General features: G+C 38.9%; 1 protein-coding gene and 1 pseudogene across 2 annotated transcripts in view; one reads left to right on the forward strand and one right to left on the reverse strand.

The window, feature by feature from the left end:
• Positions 1-471: 471 nt before the first annotated feature.
• COPS4 (COP9 signalosome subunit 4) overlaps positions 472-17,776 on the reverse strand; it is a 40,499-nt gene continuing 23,194 nt past the window's right edge. The window contains exons 7-10 of one of the 2 annotated variants that reach the window (XM_028124202.2): positions 16,910-17,080; positions 8,803-8,918; positions 5,288-5,372; positions 472-996 (exon numbers count right to left, since the gene is read on the reverse strand). In XM_028124202.2, the coding sequence (XP_027980003.1) occupies positions 863-996; positions 5,288-5,372; positions 8,803-8,918; positions 16,910-17,080 (506 nt within the window). In that variant the 3' untranslated portion in view covers positions 472-862. The remainder of the gene's footprint in view (positions 997-5,287; positions 5,373-8,802; positions 8,919-16,909; positions 17,081-17,776) is intronic. The other variant, XM_028124203.2, reaches the window with a different exon arrangement.
• On the forward strand, positions 5,986-7,151 carry LOC114224911 (ubiquitin-conjugating enzyme E2 N pseudogene; annotated as a pseudogene).

Genomic DNA, 17,776 nt, shown 5'->3' on the forward strand with positions numbered 1-17,776 from the left:
CTCCCAGTAAGCTCGCTCAACTATGAGTCTGTCTTTCCAGTTTTTGCGGTAGTTTGCCCTGTGACCTCAATTCTCTGGTAGAAATAAGAAAAGCCATCGATTTCCGGCCTATTCAGCGTTTTTCTTATCGTGAGGATGGAGTAATGACTTCCAGGCCCTTCACACATCGGAGTGGAAACTGGAAGTTTCCTGCAAACTTGTTTTTAGTTCTTTCCCGATTTTCTCTATCAAGCTGGCCTGAAATAACCCTCTCTGAGGAACCTTCCCAGACCTGTCTCTAAGAAATGAAAAGCTCCTTCCTGTGCGCTCCAGTGCTTGGCGCAACTGCAAGTATCCCCCATGCTGGCTACTGGCTCTGTGACCGAATGGCTAGAGAACAGGCAACATGGCACAGCTTTGCAGTTCTAGCACATGGTATAAATCAATGTCCAGTGAAATGAAAGGAAAAATGAACAAAACACTGTTCGCTAATTAAAAACAAAGTACTACTTTTATTTGGCTCACTTCTCCATTTATTAGAATTACCACGTTTGGAGAGGCACGAAGCACTTTTAACGTTTTACACGACTACAAAGTTATCACAAATCCCAAACCTTTTAGCCACGGATACTTCCCTTACTCCGTTTAAAGAAAAAGCTTTCAGAACATTTGAGTTAGCTTGAGACACAGAGACCCTGAATATATGGGAACTACATATTTTTAAATGCTTGCGCTTCCTGTTCTAACAATGTCTTCTTTAAATGGAATCCAGCATAAAAGGGATTGAAATACATAAGGTCAGATGCAAATGCTTTGGAGAGACCATGAAATTAATCTGTACAACATCGTAAAAGCTGTTGTGTGCACAGAGCCCTGCAAGCATTCACTGAGCCATCTGCGCTTCCATGGCTTGTGCTGTCCATTCTGGCGCTGTCTGACTAATCTTCTCCAACAGGTTATTCACTTGGAAACAAAGGGACTGGATCTGTTTGTCCCACGTCGGCAGGGCTTCCCGTGCTACACAAAAGAACAAGGTACACAGTTGAACATTACTCCATATATTCACAGCAAGTGTGAGTTAAAAGATAAACACAGTAGTATTAATTTTCAAAAATCTATTCCAAAAATCTTGGCTAATAAAATTAAGCTAATTCAGGAAAGTACCCAAATTACTGGCACAAAGCACAAAACCAAAAACCATATCCACACAGATCCATGTTATTATTCATGAAAATAAAACCAACCAAAGTACCTCAATCACAAAAACCACCACAATAAAAGCCTCACTGAACCGATCTCATCACCAGTTTCTTGATTCATAAGACACTGCCACCTACTGGAGAAAGCAAATCTCTTTATATAGGCAAGGCTGTCTCTACTGGACTCTCAGGAGTAAGTATTTTAATGTTTAAACAAAAAAACAAAAAAAACTCAACATGAAAACACCAGGATTTGCTCTGCACCAGCACTATGCAATTAGAAATGATAAACCTGAGGGAATATCCCATTCGAAACAGCACCCAAATTTACAAAAATGGGCATAGAAAAGAAAAACTAAAATAAAACAATTTTAAGAAAGGACATAAAATAATCTGAGTAGACACAAATGAGTCCCAGATGGAAAGATGCAATATCATAAAAAAAAGTCCTTCCCTGTTAATATATAAATTTTTAAAAAATTACAAAGATAATCCCCCCTTCCTCTGTTTTGCTTTCTAAACAGGACGAAATTATTAAAGTTAATATGGAAGAATTGATGTTTGAGAATAGGCAAGATGATTTTGAAAATTAAGAACAGTGGCAACACTGTAGTATATCTCTACCGCAGGATAAAGTACCGCTTCCATACCATGACATGAATGGAACCAGAAAGCACTACGTTAAGTGAGAGAAGTCAAAGGTCACATAGTGCATGACTGCATTTCCATGAAGTATCCAGAATAGGTAAGTCCTAAAAAAATTCAGACAGTGGCTGCCAGGGGCTGGGAGAAGGAGGGATGAGGAGCAATTGCTTAATAGGCAGAAGATTTCCTTTTGGGAAGCTGAAAATGTTTTGCAACTAGGTAGAGTTAGTGGTTGCACAACACTGTGAACCTACTAAAGGCCACTGAATTGCTCACTTTAAAGTGGTTCATGTTATGTGAATTTCAACTCAATAAAAACATAGCAGTGGAGGGGTAGGAGATGCTTTTCCAACAGCAAAATTTACTATAAATTTGTTTATTATCATATTGTTGCAGATCAGTGGAACTAAACAGATTACAGAAAGAGATCCAAACATGTATGTGGAACCTAATATTTGTCAAAGATCAGAAAGTATGTTTTACTTAATAAATAGTACTTGCAAATTAGCGATCCATCTTAAAAAAAAGATAAACTAGACCATACCTTAAAATTATACACAAAAATGAACTGTAGACAGATTATATTTCTAAACATAAATAAAAATATTAGAAGAAATTTTAGAAAAATATTAGTTTTACCACAAAGTGAATGAGACTTTTTTTTTTTTTACAGATTTTATTTATTTATTTGACAGAGAGAGACACAGCAAAGAGAGGGAACACAAGCAGGGGGAGCGGGAGAGTGAAAAGCAGGCTTCCCGTGGAGCAGGGAGCCCGATGCGGGGCTCGATCCCAGGACCCTGGGATCATGACCTGAGCCAAAGGCAGACGCTTAACACCTGAGCCACCCAGGCGCCCTGAATGAGACCTTTTAAATCAATACAGGAAACTAAAAAGCCATAAAATTAAAAACTGACATATTTGGCTGCGTAAGAATTTTAAAATGTGTTTATGGTATGCATTGCCTTACTTCAGAGACACAACTGACATGATTTAATAATTTGGTTTTTATTTGTTTTGTTTGCTTGCCTTATGAAAAGATCACAATCATTCTGGCTGTACTATGGCAACTGGACCAGAAAGGAGCAACTGCGGACGTGAGGGGGGAAAAGCCCAGAAGGTGGGGGAGGTTTCAGAATAGGCTGGTGACAGTAAGAAATGAAGACAAGTATACGGGTTCCAGATGCACCTAGGAGATAAAACTGAAAGGATTCTGGGCAGCAAAGAAGAGGGGCCAAGGATAAGGAATTCTGGAGAAAGTGAACAATGCAGCTTTTGGCTGGCTGGCTGGCTAGCGGGTTGTGGAAGGGAGACAAGGAGGGAAGATAATGAATTCAGTTTGGGATATGTTCATTCTGAGATGCTCAACAAACAAACAGGTGGAAAACTAGTAGTCACTTAACACCACTGGGTCTAATTCTCAGAAGAGAATTATACCCTAGAAAGGCAAATATAAGCATTGTCCACACAGAGATGGCAACTGAATCAATGGGAACAGATGGGATTACCAAGGGGAACAGTAGAGTGAGGAGGAAAAGGCCTGGAGTTAGCCCTAAGCAATATTGGTATTAAAAGGCACCACAGAATCTACAAAGATGACTGGAAAAATCGCTGGAAAAGGAGGAGGGAAAGCAGGAGAATGGGGTGAAAGAGATGAAGGAATCAAGACGGTGTGGATGGTGGGGATAGTTCAAAAAGTCGTAAAGGATCAATGCTACTCAATATGCTGAAAAGTCAAAATGAGGCCTGAAAGATAAAAAGATCTTTGTTAAAATGGGAGAGACCCAAGTATGTTTAAATATTGATGGAAAGAAGCCAACAGAGCAAGAAAGAATGAAAACAGACAAAATAACTGCTAATTTCAAGTTCCTAAAAAATTGTTAAGAGGGAGGGACACCAGTCAGAGAAGGAATCCAAAGCACAAGGAGACCTGGAAAGGGAGACAGAAACCACCTCCAGTATAACACAAAGGAAGAAAAAGATAATCACATGATATTTAAAATTCAGACGTTTTATAAATCTGATCAAGAAGTTAATTTAATTTCAAACTGATATTTTTTTCTGTGAAACAGGAAACAAGGTTTGCTGCTGAGTGAAGGAGGAGAAAAGTCTGAGATTTAAGAAAAATGAAATCTGAAATACCCACTGCAGAGTAGGAAAAAAGGGTGGATTAGAGAAATGTGTCAATAATCCCAGGTACTGGGGCGCCTGGGTGGCTCGCCATTAAGCATCTGCCTTCGGCTCAGGTCATGATCCCAGGGTCCTGGGATCGAGCCCCACATCGGGCTCCCTGTTCCACAGGAAGCCTGCTTCTCCCTCTCCCACTCCCCCTGCTTGTGTTCCCTCTATTGCTGTCCCTCTCTCTGTCAAATAAATAAATAAAAATCTTACAAAAAAAAGAATCCCAGGTACTGTTGAGAACCCATGACCTTGAATTTGCAGTGGTTATCAATCTGTCTGGTGTTCTGACTCTCCTCCAACATTAGTTAGCTACCCAAGTACAGGAATGAAAAAGATGGAGAATGGGTTCATTACAGGTGAAGCTTTCCTGGACAGCCGGAACAAAAAGTTAACAAGCAAGGCATCTAGGGCACCTGGGAAACAGTAATGAAAATAATGATCAGGGTGCCTGGGTGGCTCAGTCAGTTGAGTGAACAACTCTTGGTTTCAGGTCAGGTCATGATCTAAGGGTCCTGGGACTGAGCCCTGCGTTGGGCTCTGCACTCAGTGTGGAGTCTGCTGGAGACTCTCTCTCTCTCCCTTTGCTCCTTCCCGGCTCACACACTCTCTCTCTCTCTAAAATAAAAATTAATAAAATCTTACAAAAAAAATAAAGATACAATGAATCATGGATGCCAACCTGGATAGGAAGAGTGAAGACAAAAAAGGGCTGGGCTGCCTGGAAAAAAGTTAACATTAATGGACCGGAGGCTCGAAAGTAGTCAGGGAGGAGCTGAAGTGGAACTTAACTGACACAGACTGCTAGAAAGGGCAAAGGTTATGGTGAGAGTATTTCAAATTCAAATCTTACAAGTAGCATGGTTCCAGGTACAGCAAGGTCCAGGGTGGAAATGAGGTAAGAATAGGGGCTGAGGAGGAATAGGCTTGACGAGAGTCAAGAGATAGACTTATCTGTCTGCCTCCATGAGTTTAACGCGCTGCTGAAGAAGAAATCCACTGGCATCTCTACATGCCTGATACATTGTATGTGGTGTCTGATGAGTAAGTGAATGAACTGGCATAACGATTCCAGTTTCTAATTTTTCCACAGCATAAAAAATGCTTCATTAAGTAGATCCATGAATGTAAGTTCATAAAAATTATTTTAAATTATTTCTTTGGGAAATAAGTTCATTCCAGTAGTAATATACTGGGTCAAAGGAAATTGTTCAACATGTCCTAATCATAAATATACAAGAGTTTCCTGCCATCTCATTATGATAGAAATAAGCCAAACCTCTTACTTTCAAAATGAACTATTCCATCAATCTGATCAATAAATCCATTCATACGTCCTTCTGTTATCATTTGTGATGCTATTTTTTCTGCCTGTGAAAAAAAAAAATCCAAAGAAACAATAAACTCTCACAAACTTTATCATACCTAACAGTTACTCACATATAAGAGAACTGAAATCTCTTGGTTTAGCTACCCACACACTTTCTGTATTGTTCATCTGCCATTCACCACAAGATTATTCTTGTAAATCTGCCTATTTTATCCCCCAGTTCTTTCTGGGTATAATTGATTATTTTAATATATCGTGGGATCTGTTTTACTTGTGAGATTTTGGACAAGAACCTAGCACTCTTACCAATTTCTTCCTCTGCTTAAAATCAAACTAACAATTTTTCTTCTGAGATCCACACCTCAAAAAAACCTAAACAAACTGGTTTTTCTTTTTATTTCATTTAAATTTACAGTGTTTATCACCTAAAAAATTCTTTAAGAAAATAATATTTTTGAAGAAAGTAGTATTTTGAAGGAGGAATGATGTTCAAATTTAAAAGGGCATTAAAAAGGGGTGCTTGGCTGCCTCAGCTGGTAGAGCCTGGGACTCTTGATTTTGGTGTTGTGAGTTCGAGCCCCACGCTGGGTGTAGAGATTACTTAAAAAAATAAAATCTTTTTTAAGCACTCGTGCGTGAGTCGAGCACAGCCGGAGTCGAGACCAGAGGCCGAACTCGGGATCTGACAAGATGGCCGGGCTGCCCCGCAGGATTATCAAGGAAACCCAGCGTTTGCTGGCAGAACCAGTTCCTGGCATTAAAGCAGGCAACGCCCGTTATTTTCATGTGGTCATTGCTGGCCCCCAGGATTCCCCCTTTGAGGGAGGGACTTTTAAGCTTGAACTATTCCTACCAGAAGAATACCCGATGGCAGCCCCTAAAGTACGTTTCATGACCAAAATTTATCATCCTAATGTAGACAAGTTGGGAAGAATATGTTTAGATATTTTGAAAGATAAGTGGTCCCCAGCACTGCAGATCTGCACAGTTCTGCTATCGATCCAGGCTTTGTTAAGTGCTCCCAATCCAGATGATCCATTAGCAAATGATGTAGCGGAGCAGTGGAAGACCAACGAAGCCCAAGCCATAGAAACAGCTAGAGCATGGACTAGGCTATATGCCATGAATAATATTTAAAATCGATCTGATCATCAAGTTCTCCTGTTCTCCTGTTCTGCCAAGACTTCTTCCTTTTTTGTTTGCATTTAATGGACACAGTCTTAGAAACATTACAGAATAAAAGCCCAGACATCTTCAGTCCTTTGGTGATTAAATGCACATTAGCAAACCTATGTCTTGTCCTGATTCACTGTTGTAAAGCATGAGCAGAGGCTAGAAGTACCATCTGGATTGTTGTGAAACGTTTAAAAGCAGTGGCCCTTCTCTGCTTTTATTCATTTCCCCATCATGGTTTGAGTATAAAGCACTGTGAATGAAGGTAGTTGTCAGGGTTAGCTTCAGGGGTGTGGGTGTTTTTCTTTATTACTTTTTTTGAGGGGGAGAGGTAGTTTTATTTTAATTTTTTGGGCTCCTTTCCCCCCTTTTATGGTGATCTAATTGCATTGGTTAAAAGCAGCTAACCAGTTCTTTAGAATATGCTCTCTAGCCAAGTCTAACTTTATTTAGACGCTGTAGATGGACAAGCTTGATTGTCTGAACCAAAATGGGAACATTAAACAAACATCACAGCCCTCACTAATACCATTGTGACTTGCTGTCAAGTGTAGAATCCTTCCTTCAAGAAAAAGCTTGTGACCATTTTGTATGGCTTGTCTGGAAACTTCTGTAAATCTTATGTTTTAGTAAAATATTTTTTGTTATTCTAAAAAAAAAAAATCTTTTTTAAAAATTTAAATAAATAGATAAGTGAAAATTAAAAGAATTCTAGGGGCGCCTGGGTGGCTCAGTCATTAAGTGCCTGCCTTCAGCTCAGGTCATGATCCCAGGGTCCTGGGATCGAGCCCTGCATCGGGGCTCCCTGCTCGGCGGGAAGCCTGCTTCTCCCTCTCCCACTCCCACTGCTTGTGTTCCCTCTCTCGCTGTGTCTCTCTGTCAAATAAATAAATAAAATCTTTAAAAAAAAAATTAAAAGGATTCTAGGGGCGCCTGGGTGGCTCAGTTGGTTAAGCGACTGCCTTCGGCTCGGGTCATGATCCTGGAGTCCCAGGATCGAGTCCCGCATCAGGCTCCCTGCTCGTAGGGGAGTCTGCTTCTCCCTCTGACCTTCCCCCCTCTCCTGTACTCTCTCTCTCTCATTCTCTCTCTCAAATAAATAAATAAAATCTTAAAAAAAAAATTAAAAGGATTCTAAAGACAATTAAAGAGAGGGGCGCCTGGGTGTCTCAGTCGGTTAAGCATCTACCTTTGGCTCAGGTCATGATCTTGGGGTCCTGGGATCGAGTGAGCCTGCTTCTCCCGCTCACTCTCCCTCAGTGCTCTCCATTTCTCTCTCTCTCAGATAAATAAATAAAATCTTCAAAAAAAAATAAAGACATTAAAGGGAACCAAAAGATCCTCTACCTAGCTCCTAAAGACATGTTTCATGTTTACTATGTGTAAGCAAACTGGCTTTTGACTTGGTCGTTTTAGTAATTCTGACCATCTTCACAATAAATCCTAAGCAGACTGTATTATATTGTTAAATATATATTCATTTCCCTAGTCTCAGTCTAAAAAGAAAGTATCTTTTGATGGGAACTTAAGCTTTGGTTCCCAAATTGTTCCATTTCCTGTACTGTGTATTGAATGTGTACAAGTAAAGGAACTATGTTAGGAAATTCTAAATTAAAATTTCACCAACAGATAAAAGGGGATGTGACCCATTACTACATGACTTTAAGGTATGCAAGTTAGGTAAAAGTAAGTTGATTGCTTATTTTTACTCTTATCTAAAATTAAGAGAATGTTTTTTAAATGACAGCTGAAATACCCCCTAAAGACTACTGGTACTTTGTTGGTATTTGTACAGAGCCAACCAAACCCTTATCATGACTAAAAATGAAATTAATTTCATACTAACTCAGTCAAGTTAAGATAAATCAAGCATAAAAATTACCACAGAATAGCCTAGAGAATTACCACAGTTATTCTTTCAAACAGATGAAATATTTAACCTTTGAGTCAACGAGAACAGAAAAAGAAGTAAGGCATGTATCAAAATCTCAAATTCATCAGAAGTCAGAAAACACTATGAAGTGGATTTAAACAGACACTAAGCAAAGATTCTCACAAAATAGGTATCATAACCTGGAACACCTCACTTTATCATAAAATATAGTTTAAGACTTAAAAAGCAAAGATCTAAGACAATTCCATCACTGTACTACTGTTAACATTCAGATAATTTATTTCCATTTTCCTGAGGCTTTTGTGTATTTTTATTGCAGTTGCCAATATTTATCAATTACATATTTTCTCACTACATCAATAGTCTCTTAACTTCTTTTTTATATATTGGAAACAAGAAAATACCTTAGCTGCAGGGATCTCTAAAAGAGCTCCAAGTTCTTCAAAGGTAATATTATTATATAATTTGCTTGCAGACAACAAATTGTGTTCAATAACAGCTCTGTCCAAGATGCTAGAACCTTAAATAAATATAAATAAGACAGTTATAAGCTTGAAACTTGTTTTACACGTTTTTCTAAAAAAGATTTATTATTTGAGAGAGTGAGTGAGTGGGAGGGAGGGGCAGAGGAAGAATGAGAGAGAATCTCAGGCCGACTCCATGCTGAGCGGAGCCTCACATGGGGCTCAATCTCATAACCCTGATCGATCACGAATTGATCCAAAACCAAGAGTCAGACGCTCAACCGACTGCGCCACCGAGGCGCCCACTTTTAAAAGACTCCTTGTTTTTTCTAAAAATTTCTACACATGTAACAACCCATAATCATTTTCTTTATTCCTTTTACCAAATTGTAAAAGTAAGGAAAATGCGGGCGCCTGGGTGGCTCAGTTGGTTAAGCGACTGCCTTCGGCTCAGGTCATGATCCTGGAGTCCTGGGATCGAGTCCCGCATCGGGCTCCCTGCTCAGCAGGGAGTCTGCTTCTCCCTCTGACCCTCTTCCCTCTCGTGCTCTCTCTCTCTCATTCTCTCTCTCTCAAATAAACAAATAAAATCTTAAAAAAAAAAAGTAAGGAAAATGCCTTATTTGGTAGAGTTTGAATAATATACAACTAAATACAAATAACATATTTAGAAAGTAAGTGATTGGCAAGTAGCTACTAACAGGCTGAATGGATTTAACCTGTTAGGTTTGGGGTTCTGCTTCCTTAGGGTAGCTATCAGATTCATTAACTTTACTCTTCTTGTGCTATTAGCCCAAACTTTTATTAGCAAGAAGCAGCAAAACTACCATGCAACCTGTTCTGCAAACTTGACAAAGTCAATACATATACAGCTCAGTAGAAATACCTCTCTCCTTTTGGGCATTCCATAAGCACCTTACTGTGAGGCAAAGATGAGAAATGTCTAGAAGGTAGGGCCAGCTAACCACGGGAGATCAGGTATAGCATCCTCCCTTAAGTGAGGTGACATTAAGGCCTGATGAAGTGCTGGACATAAGGCCCCATTCTGAAGGTGTCTGACTGCTAGGCTCACCCAATTCTTTCTTCTTTTTAATTTCCAGTTTCATGGAGATATAATAGACAGAGTATTGTTGTTGTTTTTAATTTCAATGATTTTTTCTTTCTTTTTTTTTTTAGATTTTATTTATTTATTTGAGAGAGAGAGAATGAGAGATAGAGAGCACGAGAGGGAAGAGGGTCAGAGGGAGAAGCAGACTCCCTGCTGAGCAGGGAGCCCGATGCAGGACTCGATCCCAGGCCTCCAGGATCATGACCTGAGCCGAAGGCAGTCGCTTAACCAACTGAGCCACCCAGGCGCCCTCCATGATTTTTTTCAAGTTTTCACTGAAATTCCAGTTACTTAACATACAGTGTTACATTTTTAATTTAGGTATAGAATCTAGTGATTCATCACTTATATCCACTTATATCCAACACCCAGTGCTCATCACAAGTGCCTTCCTTAATACCCATCACCCATTTAACCAATCCCCCTGACCCTCCCCTCTAGTAACTTTGTTTGTTCTCTATAGTTAACAGTCTGTTTTCTGGTTCGCCTCCTTTTCTGCTTATTTTCATCTGTTTTGTTTCTTAAATTTCACATATGAGTGAAATCATATAGTATTTTTCTTTCTCTGACTTATTTCACTTAGCATTATACATTCTAGCTCCATCCATGTCGTTGCACATGGCAAGATTTCATTCTTTTTTATGGCTGAATAATATTCCGGTGTGTGTGTGTGTGTGTGTGTGTGTGTGTGTGTGTGTGTACACACACACATACCTTTTCTTTATCCATTCATCAGTCGATGGACACTGGGGCTCTTTCCATGATTTGGCTATTGTTGACAATGCTGCTACAACTATCAAGGTACACATATCTCTTTGAATCAGTATTTTTGTATCCTTTGGTAAATACCTAGAAGGGCAAATGCTATATCGTAGGTTAATTCTATTTTTAACTTTTTGAGGAACCTCCATACTGTTTTCTAGAGTGGCTGCACTAGCTTGCATTCCCACCAACAGTGTAAGAGGGTTCCCCTTTCTCTGCATCCTCACCAACACCTACTGTTCCCTGTGTTGTTAATTTTAGCCATTCTGACAGGTGTGAGGTGATATCTCCTTGTAGTTTTGATCTGTATTGCCCTGATGATGAGTGATGTTGAGCATCTTTTCATGTGTCTGTCAGCCATCTGTACGTCTTCTTTGGAAAAATGTCTATTCATGTCTTCTGCCCATTTTTTAACTGAACTGTTTGTTTTTTGGGTGCTGAATTTTAGAAGTTCTTTATATATTTTGATTAACACTTTATCAGACATCACATATAATATTGTATTAGTTTAAGATGTACAACATAATGATTTGATATACGTATACATTGTAAAATGATTACCACAATAAGTCTAATATCCATCACCTCACATAGTTAAAAGTTTTTTTTCTTGTGGTGAGAACTTTTAAGATCTACTCTCTTAGCAACTTTCAAATATAAAAACCTAAATCAATGGGAAAATAGGAAGACTTAATATTGCTAAGATGGCAATAGTCTCCAAGTTGATCTATGGACTAAGGGTAATCCCTATCAAAATTCCAGCTTTTTTTTTTTTTTTAAAGATTTTATTTATTTGAGAGAGAGAGAGAGCACAAGCCAGGGGGAGAGGCAGAGTGAGAAGGAGACTCCTGGCTGAGCAGGGAGCCTGACACAGGGCTCAATCCCAGGACCCTGGGACCATGATACGAGCCAAAGGCAAATGCCCAACCAACTGAGCCACCCAGGTGCCACTCCAGCTGGATTCTTGGCAGAAACTGACAAACTGATTTTAAAATTCATTCTACTGGGACTCTGAGGAGCCAAAACAATCTTGAGGGGGAAAAAAAAGTTGGAGGACTCACACATCCCAATTTCAAAACTTGCTATAAAGATAGAGCAACCAAGACAGTGTGGTAACTGGCATAAGAACAGGAATATAAAATAATGGAATAGAACTGAGACTCCAGAAATAAACTCTCACATTTATGGTCAACTGATTATCAACAAGGGTACCAAGATAATTCAATGGGGAACTTACAGTCTCTTCAACAAATGGTGATAGGACAATTGGATATCCGCATGCAAAGAATAGAAGTGGACCTTTATCTTACACCATATACAAAAAAATGAACTCAAAATGAATCAAATGTCTACATGTAAGAGCTACAATTATAAAACTTACAGAAGAAAACAGAGCAAATCTTCATGATCTTGGATTAGGCAATGGTTTCTTAGATATGACACTGAAAGTAGAGGCAACAAAAAGGAGAAACACTGGACTTAATCAAAATTAAAAACTTAAATGTTTCAAAGGATACCATCAAAAAAGTGAAGAAACAACACACAAAATGGGAGAAAATATTTGCAAATCATCTGATAATGATCAGGTCTAGAATATAAGAATTCCTGCAATTCAGTAATAAAAAGACAAATAACCCAATTTAAAAACCGAAAAGGATCTGAACAGACTTCTCTTTAAAGATATACAGATAGCCAGTAAGTACATGAAAAGCTGTTCAGGGAAATGCAAATCAAAATGATGAGATACCTCTTCACACATGCTAAGATGTCTAAATCAGAAAGATCATAAACGTGACAGCAAATATGGAGAAATTAGAACCTGCACACACAGCTGGCAGGAGTGTAAAAAGGAGCAGCTGCTTTTGAAAACAGTCTGGCAACTTTCCAAAAGACTAAACAGAATTATCATATGTCCCAGTCATTCCACTCCTAGGTAAATACCCAGAAGAATTAAAAACCTGTGTTCATACAAAAATTTTTACATGGAAGGTGGCAGAGGAATAGGAGACCGTAATTTCGTCTGGTCCCAGGAATTCAGCTACATAGCTATCAAATCATTCTGACCAACTGTGAACTCAACCAGAGGTCTAAGAAAAGACTAGCTGCAACTCTACGAATAGAAAAGCGAACACTTTCTGCAAGGCAGGACGTGCGGAGAAGTGAATCCGAGGTGATATTCGGGAAGATAGATCGTGGGGGGAGGGTGCCTCCGTCAGCCGCCACCAGCAAGTGATAGAGCCGCGGAGCACAAAATCAGAACTATTAGAAGTCTGCTCCAAAGCCAAAGAAACATTGAAAAAGAAAGCCAAAACAGGTGGCATCACAATTCTGGACTTCAAGCTGTATTACAAAGCTGTAATCATCAAGACAGTATGGTATTGGCATAAAAACAGACACACAGATCAATAGAACAGAACAGAGAACCCAGAAAAGGACCCTCAACTCTATGGTCAACTAATCTTCGACAAAGCAGGAAAGAATGTCCAGTGGAAAAAAAGACAGTCTCTTCTTCAACAAACGGTATTGGGAAAATTGGAGAGCCACATGCAGAAGACTGAAATTGGACCATTTCCTTATACCACACATAAAAATAGACTCAAAATGGATGAAAGACCTAAATGTGAGACAGGAGTCCATCACAATCCTTGAGGAGAACACAGGCAGCGACCTCTTTGACCTCAGCCACAGAAACTTCATCCTAGGAACATCGCCAAAGGCAAGGGAAGCAAGGACAAAAATGAACTATTGGGACTTCATCAAGATAAAAAGAAAGAAACAGTCAACAAAAGCAAAAGACAACCAACAGAATGGGAGAAGATATTTGCAAATGACATATCAGATAAAGGGCTAGTATCCAAAATCTACAGAGAACTTATCAAACTCAACACCCAAAGACCAAATGATCTAGTCAAGAAATGGGCAGAAGACATGAACAGACATTTTTCCAAAGAAGACATCCAAACGGCCAACAGACACATGAAAAAATGCTCCACATCACTCTGCATCAGGGAAATACAAATCAAAACCACAATGAAGTATCACCTCACACTGGTCAGAATGGCTAAAATTAAATGACAGATGTTGGCGAGGATAAGGAGAAAGGGGAACCCTCCTACACTGCTGATGGAAATGCAAGCTGGTGCAGCCACTCTCCACAGTATGGAGGTTCCTCAGAAAGTTGAAAATAGAGCTACCCCACAACCCAGCAATTGCACTTTTACCCCAAAGATATAAATGTAGTGATCCAAAGGGGCATCTGCACCCCAATGTTTATAGCAGCAATGTCCACAACAGCGAAATTTATGGAAAGAGCCCAGATGTCCACTGACAGATGAATGCATAAAAAAGATGTGGCATAGGGGCGCCTGGGTGGCTCAGTTGTTAAGCGTCTGCCTTCGGCTCAGGTCATGATCTCAGGGTCCTGGGATCAAGCCCCGCATCGGGCTCCCTGCTCAGCGGGAAGCCTGCTTCTCCCTCTCCCACTCCCCCTACTTGTGTTCCCTCTCTCGCTGTCTCTCTCTGTCAAATAAAGTCTTTTAATTAAAAAAAAAAAAGATGTGGCATATATATACAATGGAATATTACATAGTCATCAAAAAAAAAAACCCTGAAATCTTGCCATTTGCAACAATGTGGATGAAACTAGCGGGTATTATGCTAAGTGAAACAAGTCAATCAGAGAAAGACAATTATCACATGATCTCACTGATATGTGAAATTTAAGAAACAAGGCAGAGGATCACAGGGGAAAAGAGGAAAAAATAAAACAAGATGAAACCAGAGAGGGAGACAAACCATAAGAAACTCTTAATCATAGGAAACAAACTGAGGGTTGCTGGAGGGGAGGGGGGTGGGGGATGGGGTAACTAGGTGATGGATATTAAGGAGGGCCTGTGATTTAATGAGCATGGGGTAAAAACTGATGAATCACAGACCTGTACTTCTGAAACCAAAAATACATTATACATTAATTAACTGAATTAAAATTTTAAAAAATTTACATAAATATTCATAGAAGCATTAATAGCCCAGAAGTGAAAATAACCTAAATGTCCATCAACTGATGAGGAAATAAAATGTGGTACATTCATATATAGAATATTACTTGGCAATAAAAAGGAATAAAGTACTGATAAATGCTACAGCATGGATAAACACTTTGCCAAGTGAAAAGGCTATATATTGTGTGATTCCACTTATATGAAGTGCCCACCACAGACAAATCTACTAAGCAGAAAGCAGATTAGTAGTAATATTATACACCTTTGGGAATATACTAAAAAACAATGAATTGTAATTAAAAAAAAAATTACGTCTCATGATTGCTAATGTAGGGTTTAATGCCAATAAACAAAAATGTCCAAAAGAGATAAATGAGGAAAAACAGGAAGGCCTAAAATGGAAGAAGAACAAAACATCTGTCCTCTCTATATAGTCCCATGTGAGAAATTTGAGAATCATCTGCATCCTCAAAGGTCCTAGAAAGTATCCTTTTTAGAAAAGAATCTTTTCACATTTCTTTTCATAGCCAGAAAGCTCAAAGTCAAATCTGAAGCTTGACTATATCAATCCTGGTAACTTTTTCTTTTTAACTATCTTTTAACTTGTTTGTCAGGTATCTCCTTGCAAAAAGAATTTAAAGCTGCTCAGGGGCGCCTGGGTGGCTCAGATGGCTAAGCGTCTGCGTTCGGCTCAGGTCATGATCCCAGGGTCCTGGGATCAAGTCCCGCATCGGGCTCCGTGCTCCTTGGGAAGCTGCTTCTCCCTCTGCCTCTCTCTCTCTCTCTCTCATGAATAAATAAATAAAATCTTTAAAAAAAAATGGTTAAAGCTGCTCAGAATACACGGAAAAGAATTTAAAAGTAGCAACAATCAAAACACATACATACACACTATTTATAGGTGGGCTACAAATTTAATAAGCTTTCTAGCAGTCAAGATAAGAAAAGCCAATCAGCTCATTAACTCAAAGTGTGTTTAATAAGATAAAAAAACAACTGTTCAGGAGAATCACAACTGCAAGACTGTGAAGGAATTTTTCCTGAGGATTGCGTAACGAATATCCTATAGAAAAAAAAATACCTCCTTTGGACAGAAAGGTGAGAATCAACTAGTTTGCTTCTTAAAATACAAATTAAATGAAAAATTCAATAGGAGATCACTATAATCCCTTCAGTGATCCGGTTTAACTCAGGGGAGTAGGACTGGGTGAAGTGTATACCTTTCAGCAAACTCCTGCATAAATGACTCTTTATAGCTAAATTCTCTTTGATATATTCTCATTGAATCCAAGGAAGCGAGTCCAACAAATCTGTGTTTATCTTGACTTTTTTCATGTTTCTGATGCTCTATTTTTATTATTACATGTTATTGTTTTAAGTTACTTTAAAACCTCTGTAGACAAACATATATAAAGTGACTGATGCTATAAACAAGCAACTATTAAAAACTTTTCTGGAAAAGGTAGCCTGATAAAACAAATACATCCCTTAACTAGGAAATATGACACCAAGTTCTATTCTTACTGGCAATACTTTCACCCTGAATAACCTTAAGCAAGCTACTGTGCCAAATTTTACTCATCTAAAATAGGACTGGATAATTATACTGTTAAAAACTGATGCTTAAAATTAATTAAGGTACTTATCAAAGGGTTTGAGTTTTTTAAAAACCAGGCGCTAGGGGCACCAGGGTGGTTCAGTCGTTAAGCGTCTGCCTTCGGCTCAGGTCATGATCCCAGGGTCCTGGGATCGAGCCCTGCATTGGGCTCCCTGCTCAGCAGGAAGCCGACTTCTCTCTCTCCCACTCCCCCTGCTTGTGTTTCCTCTCTTGCTGTGTCTCTCTCTGTCAAATAAATAAATAAAACCTTAAAAATAAATAAATAATAAAAATTAAAAAATAAAAACCAGGCACTATTAACATAGGCTGTAATTCTGCCCTTACAATTTCCAAAAATGCATTATTCTACAATATGCTTTCCAATAGGGCTATTTTTATAATTCAAATCCTATCTGTATATAATACTCGTTTTCAGTCAATATAATATTCCTTTTTGGTCATCAAAGTGTTATATAAAAATATTATAGAAATATAACAAGATGCTTCAAATTTAACACACGTTCCACTAGTGTGTACCTAAATATTCACTCCCACAAATTTTTAAGACATGATCATTACCATCAGCTGTAGTTGCTTTTTGGTGAGGCATCAACATGGCAGCAAATTCTTGAAGTTGATTTCCTCTGATGATCCTGTCTAGGTACATTTTCTCTAGGATCCCATAAGCAGCAAGTTGCTGGCACCTTTCATCCTTAAAAAGAGTAGCTAGCATCCGAGAACGCTGCTGTCCTAAGGGAAACAAATGAGCATCAAATATTCTCACAATCTATTTCTCCAATAAGAAACTATGTTATGACTCAATTTTTGCCTACTAAGAATATAGTCAATTGTCCTGATTTGTAGCAGTTATGTTCTACAAAGTTGCTGCCCACACTGAATTAGTGAATACTCAATTGCTCATCCAAAAAGAATGAGTGGTATGTACTGACATATAAAGATTGCCAATATACAGGTAGGAAAAAAGCAGGTTACAAAAGCATGTGTATCATGATACTGTTTATAAAAAAAGAGGACACACACAGAACTTTTACACTGAAGGAAATCCAAGTAACCAGGAAAAGTTCTTTAGAACTGGAAGCAGTACCATTTTATATACTGCCTTTTTAGTAACAAAAATACAATAAGTAAGATCACTGCTTCAGGGGCGCCTGGGTGGCTCAATCATTGGGCGTCTGCCTTAGGCTCAGGTCATGATCCCAGGGTCCTGGGATCGAGCCCCGCATCGGGCTTCCTGCTCCGCAGAGAGCTTGTTTCTCCCTCCCCCACTCTCCCTGCTGTGTTCCCTCTCTTGCTGTGTCTCTCGCTGTGTCTCTCTGTCAAATAAATAAATAAAAAACCTCTTATATATAATTTATATATAATTCTCACTTAATTTCATTATTCATTTTTAAGAGAGATATTAGACAAACTAAACTTCATATTATC

This window comes from Eumetopias jubatus, unplaced genomic scaffold (genome assembly GCF_037043125.1).
Source record: "Eumetopias jubatus isolate StellerSeaLion01/CBP00866 unplaced genomic scaffold, mEumJub1_p1.0 scaffold_2, whole genome shotgun sequence".
Taxonomy (NCBI): Eukaryota; Metazoa; Chordata; class Mammalia; order Carnivora; family Otariidae; genus Eumetopias; species Eumetopias jubatus.